Below are 13096 nucleotides of genomic sequence, written 5' to 3'. Positions count from 1 at the left end.
ATTCTACGTACTGCAAATTTTTCTAGCTCCGAATCGGTAAATTTGGCTTTGTTAGGAAATAAAATTTCGGTTTGATATGTGACATTTTTATTCAGATTCTGCATCATCGGATCTTTATACTCACACTTCTGTGACCCTAACCCTGTCTCCCTAGATCATCTTTGAACAGAAATAAATGTGAGACAATATATAATACTTGTACGAGACTTTCATTCCTTCAGTTAGTCTGTGATATAAAGACCAAATCCAAGCAGAAAGCTAACAACGCCCACGCCCATCTTTCAAGTGTTAACTGTCCTTCCAAGACTTTGGTTTCAACTGCCATCAGAGTACTCTTTGTTATCGCCACTACTGAAGTCAATAGTCCTAAATATGTCCCTTTTACATCGCTTCCGTTCACCTAGCGATCCCTCCAATTTCCTGCGGGCTTTGCAAAACAGAATGCATACTCCAAACATAAAAGAATTTCATTACAACAATCCGCAAGACGTCCCTGAGACCCTCCTCGTAGCGATTGACGAACTAATTGGATCTTCTTCCTTGGTTAGCAATCTTCGCTTTGTTAGTCTAACAACAACAACATCTTGTAGCACTCGTTTGTGTTCCTCTTCTAAAAAACAAAAGGAGACAATTCTTACTTTACCAACATGCAAGTCAATAGGGGACTCTTTCGAGGCATTTTCGCAGTCGCAACAGCTTGTAGGCGACGACAAGTGGTTTTGCCCCCAGTGTTTATCACACCAGGAGAGCACAACTGAAACACAAATTTCCAGTTGTGGCGATGTCCTTGTTGTTCAGTTACTTAGGTATGCCTCAGATAATAGTTCCTCTTTCAAAGATGCAAGATCGGTGAACTGTCTGCCTACGAAACACCACGAGCTATTCGTGCTTTCTCATCCTACTGATGAAATTTCCTTTAGCAACAAGTACAGATTATTCGCCACGATTAACCATTTAGGTACTTTAAAAGCAGGACGTTTATTAAAGATCAACGAAACACTTGCCTTAAGTGCAACGACCGCTGAATTTCAAAAGTCAATTCATCTCACTTGAACAATTCATCCTTTTACATACTATTTTTTACCAGGACTTAACTTTTTCCATGCCATAAAAACAAATTGGGGGAGGGAATAAACTTCCCTAGCGGTTCTAATTTACCCCAGCTAATCCTTGGCCGGTTATTTTACCGTAATATAGGAGTTTGCTCACTCCCTTCTCTCTCTTGAGATCCTGTAAGAAGCACAACAAGGGGGCTACACTTTTTGTCTTGTCTTTGGGTTTGACGGTCCCACTTGTTACCCCAGTCCAATAGGGAGGCAGAGTTAAAGGGGGGGGGGGTGCTATTATGCAGAATCTTCGGAGGGTTACAACCTCTATAATAATGAACCAGCCCTCATTAGACAACCTATCTCACAACGGCCAGCTGTTTTGTCACTTTATCATCATTTCTTGTGTTCAATACGTCATGTGAAACAAGGAGTTCTCGCACCCTAAACCAGAATCATGCTACTGCATAATCATCTGTGTCAAGTAAAGCATTTCAGGATGTTGAAAGACCAATAAAAATGGATTTGGAAAGCCAGATTAGGTTTTTGTGGTGTCAACCGGAGATCTCTTATAAAAATTAAGAGATTGTGTCTGTGTGGGCGGCTGTCCGTAGGCAAAGTTGATGTGTTTCCTTTCCTGTCTTGTAGCCGAAAAAGTTATGTCTGATATTTTAATCGACAAATTTAACATCGCGACGTCAATAACACTGATTTGATGTCAATATCTTATATTGAATTAAGAAAGTCATTACAATGCACATGTAGCCGAACAACTTGGAAACGGGATGGTGACAACAGTCATTTTGCACCGCGTGAGTAACTAGGGACACCCTGGGACTAAATTGGTAAGTTTTCCAAACTTTAGTTTCGGAATGGACGGGTTGATGATCATATTAAAAAATAAGAACAAAATAAAAATAACAATAACAAGGCTGAAATTTTTTTGATTTTCTCTTTTTCTCTAAAAAACGCAACAAACATGGAGAAATATTTTTTAAGTTATAAATTTTTACAGAATCAATTGTTGCGATTTTACGATACTAACTTCTGAAGAATAAAAATGGTCAAAATTTAGGAACAGAATAAGAGCACTTCAGGCTGAAGCCAAATTTCCTGGTTCTTATAAAAAAAAGTGTACAACTAAAACATTTAAATTAAGTTTACAGTAAGCCTAATATTTCTAGGAAAGATGCTAACGATGGAATTGATGAGTTTGATAAGGCTGATGTCATCTTTAATACACTGTTGAACAAGCCTTATGAATTTGAATTAACGAAGAAAACTTCAGCTGAATGAAAAGATAACTTTATGTGCACATTGAACGCCGATAAGATTTTTATAGCCTCAGCAAGAGCAGATGATAATGGGGCTTATACCAAACGAGGGAATTCATCCAGATGTTATTATGTAAACGGTGATATATGCAAAATAACTCATAAAGATGATCTTAATGGGAAAGTTTACATTAATGTGAAGGGACACGTCAGCAGCTACTGCTAAGCCAGTCTATATAAGGAAGTATGTCGATGAAGAAAATGTTTATTGTTTAATTTGGCATTACCGTTACAGCAATAACTTTTCCAGCAATAACTTTTCCAATATGATCGCTACAGTGAAATGTGTGAAGAATAGTGTCCCACCTAACAAGTATTACTTGTACTTGAATTGTTGGATTTGTGATCAGAATGAAATATTCACTATCGAACGACATGGTAACTCTACCAAACCCCATGCAAATGGCTATTACAAGAAAGATAAATCCGTCCTGACTAACGTAGGAAGTATGCTTGCTGACGGTGTTGCACCTGATGAGGTTTACGTGAAAGTAAGCCAACAGAACTGTATTAGCATCATCTGTAAGTGAAGTACTAAATACTCCCAAAGTTGTTCACAATGCTATACATCAAATGCAACGAAAGAAAAAGACTGTCGACCGTTAACCGAAGCAGAGAGTTTGATCGACTTACTTCACAATGGATCCATTGTTCGTTCTGTACGTTTCACCGGGGAATGTTATATGTCATTCAATTATATGCTTTTAATGCTTCATGACCTGTACAGATTATGTTGTCTGGGTAACTCTGCATTTGTCATCGACACAACATTTAAAGTGGCAGATAAATTGTGGCTCACTGATTCATCATACACGAATGAGACACTGATTGATGACAGTGGCAAACATCCAACATTCTCAGGTACCTTTTTTAACATATGTTAAAAAATTTCTACTGCCAAATCAACTCCTACTATGTACTTTATATTTATTTTATTGATGATAATATAATATTTTTTAGGCCCGAGTCAGTGGCAATTCAAGAAGAATTCCTATCAAAGTTTCGTTGGTGAGATTGTGATTGCAGAACCAAAACTCGTCAATATAAAAAAAGTAGGACATGATTTGGACCACTCAATCGCCAACAGTGTAAATGACATCTTGCATAATGCAAGCCATTTATGATGCACGCAACACCTCCAACAAGCAGATTCAACAAAATTGAAAAGTATGGGAATCAATCCAAAAAACGTTGGAAGAATAATGGGAGATATATATGGTATGCAAATAAACACCCTAGAATGCAAAGGACTTGCAGATGCCGATGATGAGGGGATTTTGACATTAAGTTGACAAGTTTGGTTTTCACTTGTGGTTTCAAAAACACAGAACAGATATATTTAAGCAATGTTTTGTTATGTCTGCACGAGAAAAACTTCAAATTGATGGACAGTTTTACAGCAACAGCTTAGAACTAAAGCATATGCTGTTGAAAAAAAAATTAGCGACCTATCAAGCACCACCGATATTAAATGTGTGAGTGAAAATTTGACGAAGTGGGTTAAAAAAAACTACTTAGACGAAGTAGAAAAGGCTTTGTATGGACAAGGGAAGTATAGACTGGCACCCGGATGACAGCATTTTTTTCTTGAACCGACAAGATGGCTTCCTTGGGGCCCAACTGAAGGAAAACAACATTTCGATGCATTTATGTCGTTCATCCCTTCTTTGTATGTGACAAGTATACTAAGCCATCTGACGCTGGTTTAAAGAAGACTCCTGGTCAAAAACGAAGAGTTCGTCAGCCAGAACCTGATATATTCCAAAGTCAAAGCCTTCTTACTGTAACTACGCTGAAATTAAAGAAAAATGACACCCAGTGGCAAGTAAAAAAAAAGTTATCCACCATTGATATATTTGATCCAACGCAAGTGCAATCAAACATTGGTACATAAAATGGATAAAAGTGGCTTCTCGAATAGTGTGAAGCGTTGTGAGGAGTGCAAGCTGGCATTTACACAGACAGATGTCATAGCTGTTAAAACAACTGCAATTAGACAGTACACAAACAAGGAAGGAAAATTGAAGAAAAGTGGTGGCAATGTGTACTCACATTACCTTCACACCTGCTAGAAAGGACACGACCAGAAGTTCCAGTTTTGGTACTGAATAAGACAAAAGAGTTGCTGTCCGATGAACAAATTTTTATTTTGTTTAATGAGAACGTTGTGTATGAAAAGGTAACGGTGTATAATAAAGTTATTTCAATGATTCAGTTGTGTTTGCCTATACTAATACTCGCGTTAAGTGGTACCCTGGATAAGTGGAACTTTCACTAATTTGGGACCACATTTCTCGGTCCATTAAACCTAACTAAATCCAAGCAAAAATACTTCGCTGAACAGAAAAGACCCCGGATAAGCAGGACCTTTTTTTACGGTCCCTTAAACAAAAAAACTTGGTTACGTGAGACATCAATGCAATGGCTTCCCAGAAAAAAACGAAAAATCAATGAACCTTGGGCGCATAATCAAGCATTTTGTTAATCTTTTTCGCCTGTCATATAGCCATTTGCTCTTGTATTTTGGATGATTTCTGGTCGTTTACTGCTCGTTTCTCGCCCGCTGTATTGCTGATCAAGGTAGAAAGCCTTGATCAGCAATACAGCGTTAGAAAAGCAGATCAGTGTCGAATCACGATGTTTTTAACACAAACATGTATGACAAACATGTAACTCATACCAGATGAAAATATTGATTAACGGTGAAGTTACTTATCGATATACACAAGACATATTGAATTTTATTATGTTTTGGATAAAAGTATTGTCTTGAAAGATCCATTTTTGATCAGTGATAGCTAAATCGAGCTATACAAAGATTAGATAGCTATACACAAAATACTAACACATGAACAGTTTTAAGTTGACATGGAATTGGATTGATAATATTTTATTGAAACAGGATGAACGGTGCGACACCTGGAAGGTTAGAAAGTTTAAAATTTGCTTTAGTCTTATATAAGTATACCTTGAATATTTTGTATGTACTGTAGCAAAGCTTGATGTACACTTTTTTTTATATCTTTGACTTTACCTTAAGCTGTTTTTGACATGTTTAGCTTGAAATTGTTCTTACATTTCTATATTTTGAGCATTTTAAATTTATTGGATTGAATGCTCTAGTTTATTTTAATCAACCACTGCCAAAAATAAGACCCTGAAGTTTGTTTTAAACTGTAATACTCCATCTGTGCAAGGGAGCAATCTAGAGAACTTACATAATATAAAAGTTAACGAACATTTGATAAAAAAATACTTCTATACTTAGTTTGAGAAGTCACTTGTAGCAAAAATAGTTTTTAATTTTTCCCTTTTGAAAATTTTCGTTTATGTTAATAAAAAAAGGTAATTTTGACAATTTGAAATGTTTAAAGACAATAACTGCAGCAAAATATAAAAGAATGGGATGAAAAGCAAGAACGGAATTGTACCTTTGTGGTCTACCTGGACCAAGTGGCTCTCGGGTGGAGTGAATTTCTGAATAAACTAGTATCCTTCGCTGATAAGGTTTTATTTTTTAGCTCAACTACCCAAATTACAACAGGTGCATTTCCTTTATTTGAAAAGTCAATACGCTTTTGAGTTATCCTGTTTTACACATTTTTGCTAGAAAGCAAACCCCCCAAAAAAAAACCTCAATAAATTGACGCAAAGTTTTCGCATATAAGGAGTAGCCCACATATTCACAAACAAAAAAGCAACATAAAAGCTATCCACAACTATTCCAAAACGAACTAAATCGAAATTTAGCTTATGGTGGCACAGTTTTTCGTTTATAATTCCTAAACAAATACACCGTATTCAAACAAAAAAGCAACTCAAAATAATCTACAGCTATTTAAAAACAAACCAAGTGTCAAAACTTCAAGGTTAAGCTGGCACAGCCTTTCTGGCAATGATTTGCCTGTAATGTGTTTATGAAACGAGTCCAACAATATTTTTTTTCGTTATCCCACCAAAAATCTAATTGCGTCCACTTTTCATTTTCGGAGAAAGTTTTTTAATCAATTCGTAGGTCTTGTGAGCTGGAAAAAACTCGGACTAGTCAACTTGTAATCTAACTTGTAATTAGGTGTATTCGTGCATTTGTTGACAACGGATTCACCTATCAAGGGTCCGTTAAACGTAGCAAAATTTGCAATAGCAAATAACATACAAGTACTTGTGCAAGTACTTGTGCAATACAATATTATGTGTAACAGCTGGTATTATGCATTGCGCATGGTCTTGTACAAGAACTTGTGCAAGTTCTGATTTTTTTAAAATGTTTTAAAAAAATCGACGTTTGCTATAGCAAATAAACAATAGGTTGCGATTAAGTTTGGAATGTTAACCGATCAATGATTTTTAGCTTTTGTTTTCATTGTTGTTTTTATTATAAATGAGCCAATAGCATATCGAATTGATGAAAATAAAAAATTAAAGTGTGGTGTGAATAGTTTTGTGGCGTGTATGAAAATATTTCGTTGAAGATGGAGGCGATAAATAAAAGACAACTAATTGCAGAGTGGCAACTACACGAGTGCCTTTTTAACTCAAACCAGGCAGAGTATCATAATGCAAGAAGAAGGAATATAGCGCTGGAGTTGATTTCAAACGAATTGGAAATGCCAGTCAAAGACATACAAAAGAAAATGGTCGGTTTGAGATCGTATTACGGTCAATTAAAACAGAAAGTCCGAGCTTCAAAGAAAAGTGGAGCAGGTTCGGATGAGGTTTTCACTCCCCAATGGCCTTTTTATGGGGAGATGAATAGCTTCTTATCTGATTATATTACTCCTCGCGCCACAGAATCCAACATTAATGTGGACGAAGATCCGAATGGTGATGATGAAACTCCTACGCCGGCGCTCAACCATAAACGAAAAAAGTCATCTAATGTCAAAAAAGATCAAGATGTATCTGTTGCGGACAGAGTTATGTTAAAAGCGTTAGAGCGATTGGATGAGCCTCGTCAGACGTCTTCCGCAGTAGCAAACCTAAACCTGAGTCCTAATGAAAGCGAAACCCAAGAACAATTGTTTGGTAGAATGATTTCGAAGAATTTGCTTGATATAGAAAATATGTACACCCGAGAAAAGTGTAAACTTCAAATACAACAGCTTCTGTTGACGCAAGGTTTTAGAATGGACAACAGACGACCGTTCCTTCAACTTCGTCACCCTTCAACTACGATGGAGGCCACCAAACTGGTACTTTCCGCGGTCCTGAGAGAATTCAAACTGGGAGAACAACAAATGCTATCAGCCCAGAATTATCACCTAGTAACTCAGGAGATTCCGATATCTCACTTCCATCGCGTTTCAACTACTACGGTTCCCAGGTTTACAACAGTAATTACAACAACAATTAACTTTCACTTATGGTATAGACTTTATATAAAAAACGGTTTTGTTGTATTTATACAAACTTGTGTAGCTAGCTACCCGTAGTGTTTTCTGTAAAGATTTAAGACAATTATACAAGCATATTCCATTGCCAAAATACTTGACCTGAGCCCATGAAATAATCTTTAAAGACATCACGTATTTCTTTTGCATTTGAACTAGCTTTTCTCTGTGCGCAAGTTTGTAAGTCAATTGAGACATCAGCCATTCCCCTCCATTGACCAGGAACGATTCGATTCGTCAGTAAATCTTCTTGGTCGACAAGACCAACTGGTGCGTACGAGTCTTTAGACTTCGTCATCAGCATATTGTGTAGCGCTACGATGGCCATAACGAGGCTCGTGGTTTTACTCGGTGAAAGGTTAATTGTGCTTTTGATACCAAAAGCGTTTTCACTTATTCTTCGAAACCTTGAAAGCCGGTAATTGAAAATTCGCTCGGCATCACAAAGCGTGTTTTTGGAAAAAGGCTTCATTAAATTTTTTGATAATGCGAATGCGTCATCCCCAACGATAACGTAAGGTATTTCTGGCAAATCAAGCTGATCCCACGGTGGATCTTCACTCAGTGGAAGTTGCTTCGGAGGTGGAAGGGCGAACCTATCATTGCTCAATAAATGATATAACTCTGTATTTCTTAAAACTCCACCATCGCTAATACGGCCTTGGCATCCAGCGTCTACGTAGATAAATTTGTATTCACTATCGACAAGTGCCAATAGAACTATACTATAGAATCCTTTATAGCTGTAAAATGTAGATCCAGTGTTCGGCGGTAACTTAATAGGAATATGTTTTCCATCGAGAGCTCCTATGCAATTGGGAAACTGCCACTTCAAGTTTATTTTGTCTGAAAGCGCTTTCCACTCTGCCTCCGTTTGCGGCAAACGTAAATAATCTTTCTTAAGAACTCGATAAATCGCCCTGGCAACTATAGGTACGAAAAGGGAAATGGTTTTATCCGACATGCGAAATTGGTAGATCAGACTTTGATATGACTCTCCAGTAGCCAGAAATCGCAATGTTACTGACAGTTTCTCCTCTGCTGATATCGGTTTCCGACAAGAGGTAGTTTGTTTTGTGATGTATGGGCGTACTTTCTCCAGTAGTTCCTAAAAGGAAAGAGACTTATTATGTGAGATGCGCTACCACTGTCCTACAAACTCTTTGATCAACAAAAAAAATTACTTACAACAAATGTTTCCGTATTCATTCGAAGATAATAACGGAAATGTTCAGTGTCTTGTAATCTTAATTCACTAAGGATGCTATTGCAAGCCCCTTTCGTTTGTCTGTCTAATAACCATGGTCGCACCCAAAAACGTTTGCGTTGCTTTCTTTTTTTGCACTGACTTGTCTTTACTTTTACTGCCAGCGATAGCGCCAGAATTAAAACAACGTCTTCTTGTTCGCAAACCATTTTCAAAATAAGCGTGCAAAAACTCACATTTGTTTTTTTTTATTTGAAATCGACAAAACTTGTGAAAAAATAAAAACTTGCACAACTGCTTGTACAAGTACTTGCAGAAGTACTTGTATGTTATTTGCTATTGCAAACTTTGCTACGTGTAACGGACTCTTCATGGATCAATTTTCGAGTGAACTAATTGGAGCGTGCGCACATTTTGGATTTTTCACACAGAGTTACTGTTGAAAATCAGGACATCCTAACACTGTCCCCGTCTTCCAGCGTACAATTGTCAGTTAGTATATTTTTAGATTCTGAAAATCTGGAGAATGAAAATAAATGGTTTTGCCCACAATGTTCCCTGCACCAAGAGAGCAATAGGGAAACAAGGATTACGAGGAATAGCGAAATTTTAACCTTGCACCTGAAAAGGTTTGCAAGAGATGGAGAACATCTGGTTAACGACAATAAATTTGTTGAAAGTTTTTCCTCTTCTAATCCTTATCTCAATATCCCGATATCTAGTGACTCGGACACATCTTTTATCCACAAGTATGCTTTGGTAGCTGTGATAAATCACTCTGGAACATTGAATGCAGGCCACTATTGGGCCCATATCAAAGATCGGAGCACAAACTCTTGGTACCTCTGCAATGATAAGGCAATAAGCAAAGTTGATCCAAGAACGCTCAACAGCACTACATCATATGTTTTCTTTTATACCCGCTGCTAGTTTTTTTTGTTTGTTTTTTTCGTCTTTTTAAAATACCTTGGCTGTTGCTTTAAACCTGTACTACCAGGGTCATGGGGAAGGAAAATGTAAATCCAACCGGTTTTGTATTACCCCAGCTGGTTCATACAAGCCAGTTTACCGTTAATACCCAGAGGGTAAAGAGTTCAGCTCACTCTTCTCTGGTAACTTATAAGAAGCTTAGCAAGGGGGTTTGCTTTTATCTTGTCTTTGGGTGTAACGACCTCACTTTTTACCCCAGTTCAGTAAGGTGCCCAAGTTTACTAACTTGGTCTTCAGGCTTGACAACCCTGCTGTCCTTAGTCAAAATATCGACAGGCTGGTCCTGTCGTGACAACCTCCTGTGCAAGGCTGAGTGTTGGGGCCCTGTAACACATGTGGAAAGCTACAGCCAGAGTCACAAGTTCTGGCGCACAGGAGGGCTCGATGATATTAAGGAGCGAGTCGGTCTGCATTTTATGTTTGAAACATTCGTAGGGCAACGCGCAATATTCTGCTGTTAAATTCCGGTCTGTGAAATTACTATGGCTAACGCAAAATATTCAAAACAAGCTGCCAACGGATGAAAGTGGTATTATTTATTTTGCTGGGAAAGGCGAAATGGATGTATCACTGTGTTAACCCCTTCTTTTCTTTTTTCTTTTCTTTTAACAGTAAATGCCTCCGGACTTTTGTGATGCCAGATAGATGCTTTTATAAAGTATCTCCTAGGGATTGCTTAGCTGTGACTAGCAAAAGAAAGCAGTGCAGTATAGCTAGCTTGAGGACAAGGGTGGTACTAAATGCTGTTTACAAGTAATAGTTGGGCTGTAAATTTATATTTTGGAGGGCTCATCTTTCCTAGCTAGCTAGCTAGCTTTTATACACAGTAAGCTATTAAATTTGAGATCAAATATAGGAAATTGTCATAACACCTAGCTATAGCTTGCTAGCTATATATAACTTTAGCTACCTTTTTTCAGGTATGATAATAAGTATATACAGCTAATTTTAAAACCAGCCTAAACATATTTAAAAACATATAATAAGAATATAATAACTTTATATTTATTTGTTTAAACCATATATATATATATATAAAAAGTTTAAAGTGAGACAAGTGCATTGCTGCTTTCTGTTTTTATATCAAAACTTTCATCACTTTGACATTGCAGAATTTTTTATAGCAGTCTATATATTTTTTCAGGTTGTTCTTCGTTTGTTTCGCGTGTGCAATGATGACGAACCTAACAACGAAGTGTTCGGTGCATTGGTTTTAAATCATTTGATAGTTTTATCATGTGGATGTTGTCTATGGTAATGGTTCTACAGTGTTGGTCTCCAAGCACATGTGAATTTGTAGATACGTAACATTTATTGTCACTAGGTAAGTTAAGTCAAAAATTGTTTGTGATAAAATTAGCAATGCACTTTGATCATAAAATAACAGTTTTAATCATTATAATATAAATATTATAGTTTAAAAACTAATGGTAAAAGGATTATATATATAGCTACTACTAAATCATACTGTGAAAGAGAAAAAGCTTTCAGGAACTTGAGGTTATATATTAAAGGTTTCTGTCATGTGAATTGAATTGATCTGGGTACGTACTTTATTCAGGAAAACTTTTCGTGAGAAAAACTTTTCAAATATCTGTGGAAAGTTAAACTTTTGCAATTTGTGATTTCCATAAGTTTTCGAATTGCTCGCTGAGAATTTAAAAAAAAATTAGTGGATAAACTTTTGAATTGACAATTTAAAAAAACTTTGTATGTATATATATATATATTATATATATATACTGATTAAACTTTTGTATATCAATAGTCATTTGTAAAAGTTTCGTAAAAAAGCCCCAAAATCGTAAAATTTTTGAACGTTTTTCTTGCAAAAGTTTTTCCAAATAAGGTTACAAAATTTCAGCTGTGGAAATTTGAAGCAAGTTTATAAATTTACCTGTATATCTTGTTACCATATTATTAAATATTAAATTCTGTTCTAAGAGCACGAATACATTTCAATTTACGGAGAATTAGTTTATATTCACTACTCAATGGTGAATTTTCATCCGGTTTCACAGAAAGAGTGTTTGAATCTTGCAATACATGTTTTTCTATTTGTGTCAAGTTTTTGTTAAGTTGATCATATTTATTGAGAAGCTTAACTTCAATTTTGGCTTTCACTTTTAAATACTGTTGCTTTGAACAATCTGTGGGTTTTGACTTGCATATCTTTCTTTGCTTGTCATATTCTTTTACATCATCTGTCACACCTAATACCTCAGCAATAAGTTTTGATGAAGAGGAAAGTGCATTTCTCTGTTTGTATTTATTGACCATTGGTGTGCTGGATGACAATGGGGGTGCATATGATTGGCATATGCTAACAGGTTCAATGTGTATAATTTCCTCATTGGACATGTCATGACACTGTTGCTGTGAACTAGATGATTCTTTACTATATGTTTGTTCCATTGTGGTTTCATTGAAACTATTTTCCTCTTGTAGTATGTGATCTACTTTGTCATCTTTCGGATTGAAGGGTGTATGCAAGGATGGTATTGTGGAAACTGTTTCATTCATTAGAATGTTATAATCACTAATTTCATCTGATGCAATATTTCTTTTCTGTGTTTCTAACTTTTCTTTGAAATATGATAATGTTTTTAAAAATTTAATCTCAACTTTACCATAGTTATCTTCTATTTTTATTTTCTCAGCTGGGATAAGAACATCAGCTTTTGGCAGACATATATTTTCCCAACAATTTTGGACATATTTTTTCTCATCTGCAATGCTATAGCTCCTAAAGTGATGTACCAACTTTTCGCTTGAGATAATTTCGTAGAATTCAACACCATTATCTTTTTCTTTCCACAGAACCTTTTCCAATACCAAGAAATCCCCTATGCGTTCCAGGTGAGCCTGATATTCATATGGGTGTTTTTCAATAAATGCAAAAGAAAAAAAAGTTGAATTTATCTCAAGCTTAGAATTCTTCAGCAATGATTCAATTTCTCCATCATCATTAGATACTGTATCATAAGGATTTAAAGTAGCATCTTTCACTTGGAATCTAAGCATGCAGTTTAAAATGACATGATCTGGATGGTGGTTAGTTGTAGATGATGAAACCTGCTTGAAAAAGTTAAATGTTCTTTCTTCTTGCTCGGTGTTGGAGGAACGTCC

The 13096-nt window shown here is 36.2% G+C and overlaps 1 protein-coding gene across 1 annotated transcript; it reads left to right on the top strand.

Annotated features, from left to right (window-relative positions):
- The first annotated feature begins 372 nt into the window (after positions 1 to 372).
- LOC130647674 (uncharacterized) lies at positions 373 to 1053 on the top strand. Its single transcript, XM_057453649.1, has one exon. It carries the CDS (start codon positions 373 to 375, stop codon positions 1051 to 1053), a length of 681 nt encoding a protein of 226 aa, XP_057309632.1.
- Positions 1054 to 13096: the final 12043 nt, after the last annotated feature.

Source organism: Hydractinia symbiolongicarpus, chromosome 1 (assembly GCF_029227915.1).
Source record: "Hydractinia symbiolongicarpus strain clone_291-10 chromosome 1, HSymV2.1, whole genome shotgun sequence".
Lineage (NCBI taxonomy): Eukaryota > Metazoa > Cnidaria > Hydrozoa > Anthoathecata > Hydractiniidae > Hydractinia > Hydractinia symbiolongicarpus.
This window is presented reverse-complemented; position numbering and strand designations above follow the sequence as displayed.

Bases quoted from the DNA above. Each gene is read 5' to 3' on its own strand.
- LOC130647674 (XM_057453649.1), top strand. From the start codon at position 373: ATGTCCCTTTTACATCGCTTCCGTTCACCTAGCGATCCCTCCAATTTC.